This window comes from Lissotriton helveticus, chromosome 3_1, assembly GCF_964261635.1.
Source record: "Lissotriton helveticus chromosome 3_1, aLisHel1.1, whole genome shotgun sequence".
Classification (NCBI taxonomy): Eukaryota; Metazoa; Chordata; class Amphibia; order Caudata; family Salamandridae; genus Lissotriton; species Lissotriton helveticus.
Genome location: NC_136061.1, coordinates 2,035,060,329 through 2,035,074,072, shown reverse-complemented (window position 1 = coordinate 2,035,074,072; position 13,744 = coordinate 2,035,060,329). Strand labels below are relative to the sequence as shown.

The 13,744-nt window shown below is 43.2% G+C and overlaps 1 protein-coding gene across 3 annotated transcripts in view; it reads right to left on the bottom strand.

Annotated features, from left to right (window-relative positions):
- The window catches only part of AKAP13 (A-kinase anchoring protein 13), a 759,080-nt gene that overhangs the window by 465,996 nt on the left and 279,340 nt on the right, over nt 1–13,744 (bottom strand). For all 3 annotated transcript variants that reach the window (XM_078683158.1, XM_078683159.1, XM_078683160.1), the window contains 2 exons: nt 12,075–12,117; nt 6,806–6,929 (listed from right to left, as the gene is read on the bottom strand). In XM_078683158.1, the coding sequence (XP_078539284.1) occupies nt 6,806–6,929; nt 12,075–12,117 (167 nt within the window). The remainder of the gene's footprint in view (nt 1–6,805; nt 6,930–12,074; nt 12,118–13,744) is intronic.

The following is a 13,744-nucleotide window of genomic DNA, read 5'->3' as shown; positions in this document are numbered from 1 at the left end:
GGGATCCCTGCGCTGTGGGTTCGCCGGGGGGCACCGGGCGTTGTGGTACGGTCCCTTCCCTCTTGCTGGGCCAGCGTCGAGGCGGTGGGCGGGTGCAAGGGCCCAGGGGGCAGAGCGGGTCAGTCCTCGCTGTAGCCTGTCGGGAGCCAGGGGCAATGCTGTCCAAATGGGCCCCCAGAGACCCGAGTGCAACCCTTCTCTGGTGCTCACAGGGCTTGGCAGGATGCCTCCAGAGCCGGTGGGCAGGGCGGGCCGATTTCACCGCCAGTTGCAAGCCAGGGTGGTGTGCCTTACAGTAGTGGCTGGGGCTCCTGCGCAGCTGGTGCGCCGGCGGGCAGCCGGCGTTGCGGCGCGATCTCCTTCCCCCACTTGAGCGCGCCGGGGAGTGCACACTTGTCGCGGCCTACCTCGATGGGTTGGATCCCCGGTCTCGGGTAGATGGGGCCGCCGACCGGAAGTGAGCCCCGGGCGGGCAGGCGCCGTGGCAGTCGGCGGTCGGAGGGTCAAGTACTCTGATCCTTCCGAAAATTTCGGTGATGGCTGACCAGGTCCTCAGGTGCACTCGGTTCGAGTTTGGGCCCGGTAGCACTAGAAATGGAGGAGAAATAGCCCGTGGAAGGGGAGCCGCGCTCGGAGCTCAGCTCGGGCACGTCTCCTCACATCGCGTACTTGGCCACGCCCCCCCTTAATAACTCGTACTATACCGAGATTAAGGTAACTAGTCCTCCCTTTGCCCTCCCGGTCAATGATGGTTCAGCTTGGACAGCTAGTATGTCATATCCGTCCAACTGGAGCCATACCTCATCCAGTAACCTTCGTGAGATACCAACAACGATCCAGGAAATTAAAAACTAGGACTATTGGTTTGGCAGTTTTGTGGATTTAAAAGATTGCCATCCTGACTATTCGGGGATTGTTCAACTTGGGCGACAGTTAGATCTATCCTCTTAGCCCCTAGTGTCTCCAAACCTTTGTTAGAGAGCAGCTGAGACTGCGGGGGGCAAAGGTTGTGTCGGGGGCTAACAAGAGGTCCACTCTCTTTAGCACTACCACATATATTAAGAGTAGTCTCGGAAACATGGCTTTTATCCTCTAATGAACTTGTTTTCTGCTTTAGTCAGTCTATGTCCCTGAGACCACTTAATAGCTCAAAGCGATTTTCATGAAACCAAGGTGGAAGTAGGGTTGCAATCTAGGCATTCGATAAAAGAAGCCTAGTGGTAATATGGAAATCCTTGCCTTGTTTATGGGTTGACCATCCGTCCTGTCTAGTATAGAACTTACTAGGCCTGGCGGCCTGAATGTCAACACTGCACAGTGCCCATCCAATATCTTATTACTTGACCCTACCCATCTAACCCTACCGGCCATCTTAAATTCAGAAAATAGAGTTTTATTATTTATGCCTGTCTTTGTATTTACTAAATGCAGGGACTTATTTCTCAAAGATTACCAATCTTCCCTATCACCAGGCAATAATGGTGGAACATTAGCTAGGACAACACTATAGGGTGTTGTTTCAGGGGGCAGATGTAGATACAAGTTTATATTACTGGAACGTAAGTGACCCAAATGGCGATTTGCTAAAGCACCTACACTTTGGGACCTTTCACTATTATTATTAGGAACTCTATATTTGCTCGATATTTTGGGGATTTAGAGACTGGCAATCGTTTTGGAGGTAACCTTCAGTCTGAGGCAAAGACACAATAGTTTACGGGCAGTTGTCTTCCAAACTATCTCGATGAGACCCTTCCTGTGTAGTAGTTTTCTTTGAAGGCTATGGGTTATTAACACTCCCTTAATTGTTTCCTCCCATGGATATGTTTGGCCTAGGCCTATGCTCCTCAAGCAGTGCAGAAACACTAGGGGGATCTTTTTCTAGGCATAATAATCTGCTCTCTATGTCAATGAATTTTTGAAAGATAGGGTTTAAGTGTGCAGCAATTACTGTTTCCAGTTTATCCCAGAAACCCTCCTCTAAATTATAAGTCAGGGGTCTGCTTAGGTACCATTTCTGCTGGAGCTATATCTTGATTTGTTGCAGGTGCAAGATCCCTAACCAGTTGCTCCCCCTTTCCTCTCTGTGATTTAGATGTAAGTTGGCTATATTTATTTAACTTAATTGCTGCCTGCCCTTTTCTTTGAAGGGGGTGCAGAACTGCATCCAACCTCTCTTTTGGATTTCTGGGGCCTCGTTACTACGTTAGGCTTAACCACGGTAGCCTGGTGGTCAGATATCCCTTGACCGGCCCATCTCTCTGCTCCCCTTCCCGGCGAAGGTTATCGAGAAAATCGCCAACATGCAGCTGACCCGCCACATCCTAGACCCATCCCAGTCCGGATTCAGACGCAACCACAGCACCGAGACTGCCCTTATCGCCGCCACAGATGACATCAGGCACCAGCTAGACAACGGCGAAACCTCAGCCCTCATCCTCCTGGACCGGTCAGCCGCTTTCAACACGGTCTGCCACTGCACACTAAGAACACGCCTACAAGAAGCCGGAATCCAGAAGAAGGCCCTGGACTGGACCACGTCCTTCCTCTCCGGCAGAACCCAGAGAGTCCGCCTCCCGCCCATCCGATCCGAATCCACTGACATCATCTGCGGCGTACCCCAGGGCTCATCCCTCAGCCCGACCCTGTTTAATGTCTACATGGCCCCCCTCGCTCAAGTGGCCCGCCAGCACGACCTGATCATCATCTCCTACGCCGACACCCAGCTCATCCTCTCCCTCACCAAGGACCCACACATGGCCAAAACCAACCTCCACAAGGGAATGAAGGCAGTCGCTGAGTGGATGAAGAGCAGCCGTCTGAAACTGAAATCGGACAAGACGGAGGTCCTCATCATAGGTCCCACCCCTCTGCGTGGGACGACTCCTGGTGGCCGACCACACTTGGAGCATCCCCAGCACCCATGGACCACGCACGCAACCTGGGATTCATCCCCTCCTCCCTCTCCTGTCGAAGCAGGTCAACGTCATCTCCTCCTCCTGCTAAAACACCCTCGGCATGCTCCGTAGGATCTACAAGTGGATCCCGACCGAAACAAGAAGAACTGTGATCCAAGCCCTCGCCAGCAGCAGGCTGGACTACGGCAACGCACTCTACGCAGGAATACTGGCCAAAAACATACGACGACTACAACGCATCCAGAACGCCTCAGCCCGACTGATCCTCAACGTCCCACGCCGCAGCCACATTACCTCCCACCTAAAGACCTGCACTGGCTCCCCGTCAACAAGAGCATCACCTTCACACTCCCCACCCACGCACACAAAGCGCCTGGAACACCATCCCCACCCATCTACGGTAGACCCAAGACCTGCTCACCTTCAGAAGGCTCCTCAAGATCTGGCTCTTCGACCAGTAGCAGCACCTCCCCCCCCACCCAGCTCCTTGAGACCCGCACGGGTAAGTAGCGCGCTTTACAAAGTCACTGATTTGATTTGACCAGTAGCAGGCTCAGCGGGTGGGGAGTTTGTCCTATTACTTCGTAGTGGTCGATTTGCCAAGGTTGTTTGTGTACTTAAAGTACTGGGAGTGCCGGGGGTATAGATATGGGTTTGCCGACTGGGTAACACTTGTGGATCTAGGGACAGTCTGCGCTCAGTTAGTTCAATTTTGTGCAGGAGCGCAGATTCAGCCCTAGTTAGAAAAGCGTCAAGTGTGCCTACTACACCATGGCCAACCTTAGATTTTGCCATATTAAAAGCCCTACTTGACACCACAAACTGACAGCCACCAAATTAATTTATAGACAAGATCTTCAATAGTTAGGGTTAGAAAACACAACTACCGATTTCAAAATATACAACAAACAAAAAAGCATATTCAACCTAAGCTCAAACGGCCTCTCAACAACAACCCAATGCCTTACAGGCTCAGTTCAGGTCCAAATTGAAAAGTGTCCTTACATTCCGCCAGTCCAGATCCGTCGATGTTAATGACCTGGCCCAGCCCAGCCTCCTCCAGCCTCGGTGAGCCTGCAACTGCCTTTATGCGCCTCCTGGCGCGTACCACTCGCAGTAAGCGCCCCCTACAGCCCCCAGCGCTAAGGATGACGGGGGCTGTAGTCTTTGGTCACTGGGGTAAAGTGATAGAGATAGTATGCTTGCGGGTGCTGGTGCTTGCTCCGGTCCTCAAGGTGCTGCTGTTTATGAAAGAACAAGGTAAAAAAAACGGTCTCCAAAAGCAGAAGTCTGAGAAACTACAGCTCCCAGAAGTCCAAGCAGCAGTGCAGGAGAAAGCAGCCAGAGGATATTTAACCACTTGAATGCTAATGACAAGGGTAACTCGTCATGGAGTTTCCATTGATTTCAATGGAAATTACATGAAGAAGAACAAATACCCTTAGCATCCAAGTGGTAATAGCCTGTAAGTCAGTTTAGGATGATATGCAGCTGGAAATGTGGCTGTAGATGTGAGCCCCCATAGAGGACTCCTGCCTTCAAGTATTGCCTCGCTCCCAGCTCCCACCAAAATGTACGCGGAGCTCAGCAACCTCCCACGTTCAGGTCCGTTGGAGTCCGCGTCTGACGTCTGTTCCGGCCCTGCATCGGCAACAATACTCTGTTATCCCATGGTCTCTGGGAGCCACGCTCCTCCAGGAGCACGGCTGGCGTTCACGTGATGCTGGATAGGGTCCGGTTCCCTGCTGGTGGGGATTCCCTGGCTCTGTAATCTTCGGGCTGGGGACCGCATTCTCTGAGCATCGTCAAGATACCACCAATGAAGCAGGACGTAAAGGGTCGATGCTCGGCTCAACCCGCACTGCAGCTCGGGCTTCCTACTTTCCAGGTGTACTTCCAAACTGTGTGCTGTAGTTAGGCCATTCGATAATTATTCTACAGGAGCAACGCGGTATTTCTCCAGTTCGCTGGGGACCCACATATCTGCAGTAGACGGGCAGCAGTGCTTGATGCACCCCGGGGCTCCCGTCCACCTGTCCTCTCCAGGCTCCAGGCCTCGTCCTGGGCTGCTCTGCTTGCCCTTCCCATGTGCTTGCCACCCATTTTATGCCTTCCCTCCTGGGCTCTGCGTGACCGGTATGGCTGTGTTGTGACCCTTCACAGGGCTCTAGACCTGGTTGTCAAACGCGCTTCGATAGTCTCGACCAACTCATTGTTCTGATAGCTAGATACAGTGTAATTTATAACTGACAAATACAGCCATTTTTTAAGCGGGAGCAATTTAAAGTGCAGAAAAGTTTTCCATATTTTGAACATGTTTGCAGAATATTTTTCTGCACTTCTCTCTTTCAGAAAAAGGGTTGTATGGCTGTATGCTTGTGTGACACAGGCTCTCATTCATCCATACACATACATCTCATTTATATGCATAGATGTTCATATAGCCATAAAGACTATGGTCTCACTGACACATGGCAGCACTGCCCCATTTCAAAGTATTTTGTTCAAACCATAGTATCTGGGCCTATGGACATTTGGCTTAAAGTCAATGAAGCTGGGAGTAGGGTGTATGGCAACACTGCACGAGTGGCCCTGCATTACACAGACACACCGTTATGCAGGATAACATAAGAAACCTAGTATAAGATGAGAAATAATGGGATCTAAGGAGAATATCGAGGGTTTGAGTAATGAAGTTAAGCATGGAAAAATGTACAAAAAAAACATTTTAGGAGAAATTGCACCTCTGACCCAATCACTCCCAAACATTTGCCATGAAATTAGATCGCAGATACCAATCAGTCATGATCACTGAAATAGGCATCAAAAAATGAAAGGTACTGCATCAAACAATCTGATGGACAAAGGTTGTGGAAAATTTGCCCAGTTCCTCAATCTAGCCGATATCAGAACTGTATTACAAAAGTCTGGGACACCTTACACCTGATCCCACAGGACATGACTGCTCCAGGGGTGAAACAATGTGTAGAGGCTTGGTTGACAGGTTCCTTCCTAGTGGAGGGTGGCGGCAAAGGTTGGTGAAAGCACCGACTTCACTTTTTTGGCTGGAGTAAGTCTTCCCATTTTTTTACTTCGACATCTGCTGGTCTCAGTACAATTTTGAGAGATATATTTTTATACCCTTAGTTTTTTATTCTATCCAACTGCTTCTATTTAGAGTTTTAACAGTTGCCACTGTTTTACCTAGACATGTATCTGTGTTCAGTTTATTACTGGACATTGTATGAATCAGTGTTTGAAGATTTGCATGAAAGGCCCTACAGACCAAAAGTGTGCATCTTTAAAAAAATGTAACGTTCAAAGCTCCATTGCAGAATAGAAGCAAAACTGCTGGGGCTAAAACTTAGATGTTAGAAAAAGAATGAGATATGGTGTTAACTTCTAACTTAACTGAGACCACGGATATTACCCTATAGGTAATTATTACAGGTAACGGCCCACATATAAAAAGTCTGTCACGTTTGATCCTAAGCAGCCTAAAATAATAGATAATTACAAGGAAAGCATGAAGTCAGAAGAGGAGGATGTTGCACATAATCAGATATGAATGTGTGTTAGGGAAGTCTGTTAGAGTTTGCTCAAGAAGGTGTAATAAACCTAATTGTTAAGGAGGCCGGGAGTCATTTTAGAGTCGAGAGGAAAATAGGGTCTAACCTCTTTAAACAAAGACATACAAATGACTATATTTGGACTTTTATGTAGGAACTGGAGAAAGGTTTATACATGTGCTGGTCAAAGTCAGTTGGTGTAATCACAGACACATCTGGAAATGGCCTGCAAAGTTCAATTTATGCATAACAAAGGGCACTGTTTCGATGTAAAACCTTGAAAGACGTAAACACAGTATGTGCAGTGAAAAAACTTACTTTGGTCTTTTTGCTTGACATTTTATTCTTGATGTAGCTAAAGGTACGGCTTATTCCACCTTTACCTTCTATATCTTTCCGTAAAGGGCTCGGAGGCAATTGGTTACAACTTTCTTCAGAAATACTAACAAAAGAAGAAGAAAAAAACAATAATGTTTGTGATGCATACAATTATTGAATGTTCTACCCCCCAAAAAACTGAACAGATAAACTAAGTTAACAATCAATAAACCTTTTACATTTCGTTTAAAGGTTTTCAAACAATGCCAATCCCACAAAAACTAGAAATGAACCGAAGACACAGTTCATGTCTGATTACCAATTCAAGCTCTGATAACCCTCGGGATCTTGATCGCGCTATATAAAACGTTATAAATAAATAAATAAATAAGGAATATAACTCATGATAAAGCCAAGAGCTGTATGAATGTTCCTGTCGACTAAATGTGCATCATTTGACTATTAAGATCTAATTGGAACTGGTATTAGACTAGTACTTCTGACTAAAAAGCTTCGCAAATTAAATGCTAACCATTTGAAAGGAAAATAACCATACATGAAATTAATGACTCCGGCCGCTGGCCTTTAAGCTCTGTGGTTTTGCCCTTACCGAAAAAGCAGGATTGAGCAATAATGGTTCAAAATGAACAGTTTTGTTCTAGCGCTGATGCAGAAGCAGGTTTGCCCCTTGAAGAAAGCATGAAACAGAAAACCACAGATACTAAACAGAGGTGATAAGAGTAGATGATCAAGTTGATGAAGCCACATTACATCTCAGGAAGGTTTGCAAGCAATTAGTTGCAGCCCAATCTTTTTGCCTACTGCAAATCTATCATAACTACAGCATGTCCTACTGGTCTGTTTGAGGTTTTTCAAACTTTGAATAACAGTATGCATGGATTATGACACACTGCTAGATAACTCTCAAATATCTTATACTGCAACAGTTTCACGCACACTAAAAGAAGTATAGACTACAATAAACAAAGGAATATAGTTCTCAATGAATGTGCCTTATTTACAACTGCATAAAGGTTGGAAGTTACCCATTACATTGGTTCCGCTCGTTTGGCAGTATGCTGCCTGAAGATGCTACAAATATTTGCATACAAACAGAACACCAAACAACTATCTAATGGCTCAAAAGGCTGCTACACAATGATGACACAAACGTTCAGTTTTGCTGATAGGCATCAGTAGAGAATACACTCACATAACCTACAGACCAGTAATAGTCAATCACATGGTAGCAAGATTATTGCCAGGATATTAAACCTTTGCTACACTGCAACTGCACTAAGCTGCTATGTGGTTCATCACTACATTTCAGTAAGCATTTACTGAAAAAAGGGAGGTTACATTTTCAGCACCAAAATAATGGTCTATTAGATGGGTGTGTCTTAAATGTGGCTCTCCTACACATTTTCTTTGCCATGAACAAATATAATTTCTGTACAACATTCTATAATATGTATGAATTCAAAGACATCAAATGACTTAAGCAATGACTTGATTGCTTTTAACTGTGTGAGGATGATGCCTTCCCCAATACTGCAGTGCTACTAAGACAAGAACAGTTACATAATTATCACTGCACTGTGTGTGATGAATCCCAGAGTGCCTTCATTGAATCATTAGTTACATACAAAACTATCAGGGTCACTTTTCCACAGTTCTACTAACAGTACGTAAAATAGATCTAATAAATTAAAATCTGAGCTAGCCTGTACATCTGATGTAGACAATTATTTCAACACATAATAATGAGACCATCAATCAAAGGAGGTAAACTGTATAACACATACTGCATCCTTATCTGAAACAAATCTCAAAACTGTTTTTTACAATTTAATATTTCTGAAACTTCCCAGCATGCAAAATCTAACCATATCATTTAGATTAATATTTAGAAGTAGGTAGGTGAGGGTACAATTATTCTCTTTCCAATAAGGGGCTTCCTCTACTACTGACAATTGTTTGCAGAGAGGAAGATGTGTTCTACATGAGCAGAAGACAATGTAGCTTTTACTCCGCCTTTCCATGGGAGTAGAAATTAGAAACACAAAAAAACGACTTGCACATTTATGCACATTTGCAACTCTACAATATAAACCATAACATACATGATGCAGCATATTGTTGTTTATTTACCAGGGTAGTGGTAAAGAGGCTTAAAGTTACATAGTGGACACAAAATTATTAAATTAAAGTCTTACTGAATTGCTTCCTAATGGGCATTGTTTCTTCATTTGACATTGGCTCTCACTTCTTTATCTAATCCTATTGTTTCCAGAATCATTTAAATCAGAGATGTAGCCTCTCCTTCATACTGCACCTTTTATCTTTATTCCTCTCTGCTAACTCCTCTTTCTGGAATTGCCCTGTCATTTTCTTTCTCTCTTAAAGGAAACGTAACTTAAAAGCTTAGAAGACAATGGTAGACAAGAAAATTTAACACTTTTACATACAGTTTTGCTTTGTATGTCTCAACATGTTAACATTTTATTGACTCTCCGTGAGATTTGGGGCTAACTTTGGAGTGAACAATCATGAATTACAATAACATTTGTTATATAATTTGAGCACTTAGTACTTAGATGCTTGTTTATAACACAGAGAGATGCTAATTGTACAATACTCACGCAAAAGTGGATTTTTGCTTCAAACTACACAAGCTATTTGCTGATGAACATAGGCATTCTTAATGACGCACAAAGTCTGAACAAGTAAACGCCAAAAGAGGTCTCCTTTCCTCACATTGAAATGGATGTTTTTAAGTATACATTTTTTACTTATTTAAAAAAAAAAATAATTATTGCCAAATTGCTGTTAATACTTGTTTATAGCCAAATGCCACTTAGAACGTTTTAAAGGTTGAGATTTTTGCATAAACTCGTTAAACTTGAGAAATGTGGGCTCACACTGTTTTCCTAAGCTGATGATCCTCGGATCATCTTCTCACTATCGGATGTCCATTGAAATGACCCCTCACTGCTTCAAGTAGGCAGACTGTAAATCTGCGACTGGATGAACAATAATGCACTAAAACCCGAAGGCAGAAAACGGAGATCCTGGTCTTGAGCAACAATCTAGGTCTCTGGGGACCAACCTACTGGCCGGACTCTCTGGGGCCAATACCCTCTCTCCTTCTCCTGAAGGTCAAATATCTTGGTTTCATCATAGATGACAAACTCACTACTTTTTATTTCTCAGTCCTTAAATGACAGAAACAGATCCTCTGGCTAATATCTGTAGAGGCACAGAGAACAGTCATTCAGGCCCTGGGCACGTCCACATTGGACTACAGCAATGTGCTGTACCTAGGCACTGACAAGACGTCAATTAGACACCTTCAGACCATTCAGAACGCTGCTGCCTGGCTAATTTTTCGTCTACCGAGACATACCCCGGCCTCGCTTCTGCTCCAGGAACTGCACTGGCTAAAGATTTCAAAACACATTGAATTTAAGGCACTTTGCTATATGTTCAAGGCCGAACATGCCTGGCTCCCGCATAAATTCAAGGTCTGGTAACTCCATATGAGCCTACGAGCCTGCTGAGGTCTGCCAGCCATGCTTTGTTCACCACGCCTAGGTCCTGCCTAACCCGCATCTAAGGTCGTTCCTTTTACTGTCTTGGCATCAAGCTGTGGAATTCTCTCCCTGCCTCCCTTAGGAAATGTAGATCATTCATGTCGTTTCGTAAGAATCTCAAAACTTGGCTCTTCTAGCTATTGGCTGAGGTCCTCATGGTCGGCAAATATCCTGCGCCGGAAAATCCCTTGGTGTAGCTGTGCGCATTACAAGTCCACAAAATAAATAAATAAATAAACAAAAACTCTTACTTCTTTTCTTCTATACTATCAGGTTACATAACAAAGGGGTACAATCCCGTTTTTAAAAATTAAAAGGTGTTTTAATAGTTGGTTCTGTATGTAATATCTGCCACTACCTTCCACTAAAATCATTAGCACGCATGCGGGATTGGTATAAATTTGTTTTCTTTACCTGACTATGTCAATCAGCAACTGCAATAAATCACGGTGCAATTTAGAGACAAAAGGTGACGTGTACAACTGAATCCACTTTCATATCCAATCCAAAAACACAATCCATTTTCAGGCACAGGAAATTACCACAAGGGTACAACATCAAGAAAAATCAAACTTACATCTTCTTGTCCTTCTTTGCTTAACACTAACAAGAATGTATTCATCTCTTTTGTCCTGTAAAGTTCCCTATTTCAAACCATATTTCTGTCCAGTAGATGCCAACTACACAAACACATCTGCCATGCAAGAGGAACATGCACTAAATTAGAAGGTACACAAACTGCCTAGGTACAAAGCCCTCCAGCCTCAAACTGAAAGCCACAACTCACTAAGTCTGACAAATTTGCTGCAATATCATACTAGCGGCCAACAGGACTGTATGTAAGTTAAGTTGCAAATAATGACAACACTCTTTTTGATAACCGATACAGCAGCCAGCAGCCTGTGCCTACATCTCTATAGAATACACAGAGCATACCGTTTTTGAAAGATCAGCTTCAAACTGTTCTGAATTTTTGGTCCAATTCAAATTTAAGGACTAGGTCCTGCTGGTCTGCAAAAGACAATTCTATTAAAGTGAGCAAGGTTCTTAAGCATAAAAATGAGCCAGAGAGAGTCAACAGAAAAGGGTAATAGGCAGTACAACTATTCAAGGACTAGATACTGTGGGTCTGGAAAAGCCAATTCTACATGAACCGAGCAAGGTTCTTACGCATAAAAAGGAACTGGAAAGTGCCGGCAGAGAAGGGTAATGGGCAGTATCACTCTAGTCTTACAGCATTAAGAAATGACATAGTGGTCAATCCAGAATATGTATCGAAACACACAAATTTAGAGGAGATCTGTTTTATCACATCTACATCATCCATGAGGCATTGAAAACACATTTAAGCCGGACTACATGACCGTGGCACACCTAAAGAAGAAACTATTCTGACCTCTAGAAACTGCAAATTTCCAACATATAAACCAATGCCTTACATGATGTGGCTAAACAAAGAAACCGCACATTTTAGGTTTTTGGATCTTGTCCAAGTTGTGCTGTACTAAGCTAAAACATATATTAAACAGGTCAAAAATGTAACAATGAATATAACAATGTTTTATGTATTTCCATATAAATAATTATAGTAAATGACAGACTATGCCAGATAAGGAAAAACGTTACTCCACAGCTACTAATAAGCCATACAATAATTGACTAATGATATGTTGTACCTTTGAGCCAATGAGCTACTTGTGCTGCTAAGCGACTGTGAACCTGAAAGAGAGAAATTTAAAATAAGTTATGGCATTATTTTGTAATATATCAAAGTACATTTTATAGTTCTGAACATTTGCAGTTAATAATGAACAATACCAAAGCACATGTTTGGGATTTGTGATCCAGTTTCTTTGATGTTGGTGGTCGTTGCGTCATAAATCATATAAACAGTCACAGTGCAACTGTTTTCATAATAGTCTCTCTCACCATCCTGATATGGAAAGACCTCATGGCAGCACCCATTACCAATGCCTTTCCTGGCACACACTATTCTCCATCCAAATCACTCAAAGAGAATTTTCCAAAATGGCTGCTGGAAGTCAATATATTAGCTTAAACCTAGGTGTCTAAATATTGGACCACCTCTTGTAGTCCTGCAAACAACTTTTGAAATGACATGTTTAAGATAAAAGCAATCAATCACCATTGAAAAATAAGCAATAGTAATTTGGATAAATAACCCAAGCTCTTTAGATTTTACGGTAAGCACTTATCTGACTTTAGCAGTGCGATGTAGGCAGCACTGAGCTTCTGAAAGTTTGAGTGATGCAAGGTGTCAGTAAAGGAATTATATTTTAACAGAATTACAATTTTGGGTGTATTTTGAATGAAGAAATTGAATATTTGGCATGTTATATTTTTAATCATATTTTAATGTGCAACATCGTGTTTCAAACCAAAACATAAAAACTCTGGGAATTTGTTAATTGTCCGCTATGTGAACCAACACTCCTGCCCACAGTATGCACTACTCATGGCCTTCTGTAGAAGCATGGCTTAAGATTATGCCTGCTTGTTGTTCAGAGTCTTTGTGCAAATTATTCTCAAAATTTATATAAACATATAAAGAAGTTGGAAAGGTAGGTATTGGCCAAAGTCAAAACAATATAAGCCGCAATGGAGACCATTACTGTGTTCCACAAAAGGACAGTGTCTGATTTGGAGTATCAGAAGCATCTGCAAATTTTTCAGTGTGAATAAATAAAATATGGGAAGTAGCCACCAGATGTATTGTTTCCATTGTTCAGATTGTATGGCGGAGGATATTCAGCTGGTGGTTTCTACTCCATATTTATAATTTCTTAAGATGCTTGAGTATGTTCATTTCTTTAATTTTTCAAATCAGGACTGTGGTTTCTACAAATATAGTTGTGCAGTGTTAGAGAGTAAAGGCTCTTAATCTGGGCCTGGAAGCAAGTTACATTCAGTATCGCTCTTTCTGGTATATACTCTATGGAATCGCAGATTCCTCACCTTTTGAATATTTCTTAGGCATCAAACTGGATCTGGAAACTTTTCATCAGGACCTCTGGATGCTGGTAGGGGGCGGGGTACGCCTCTGTGCCGATGTCATTCTGCTCCAGAAGGGACATGAGGGCCTGCTTATGAATGCCAATTGAACAATCTGTCATCAGTTTCTTTCTAGGCTGTCTGTAACCCCAGATGAAGACCCCAACAGAAAATTGACTTTGACCAGTTTGCAGATTTCTATACTTAGTTAGACCTTTTTAAATGAAAAAGAGCCCAGTTTACAGAACAGAGTGGATGGGAGTGTCGGTGAGGATTCTGAGGTTAGATAGAGTATCTATTAGAAAGAACATTACAGAAGGCAAGTAACTTGTTC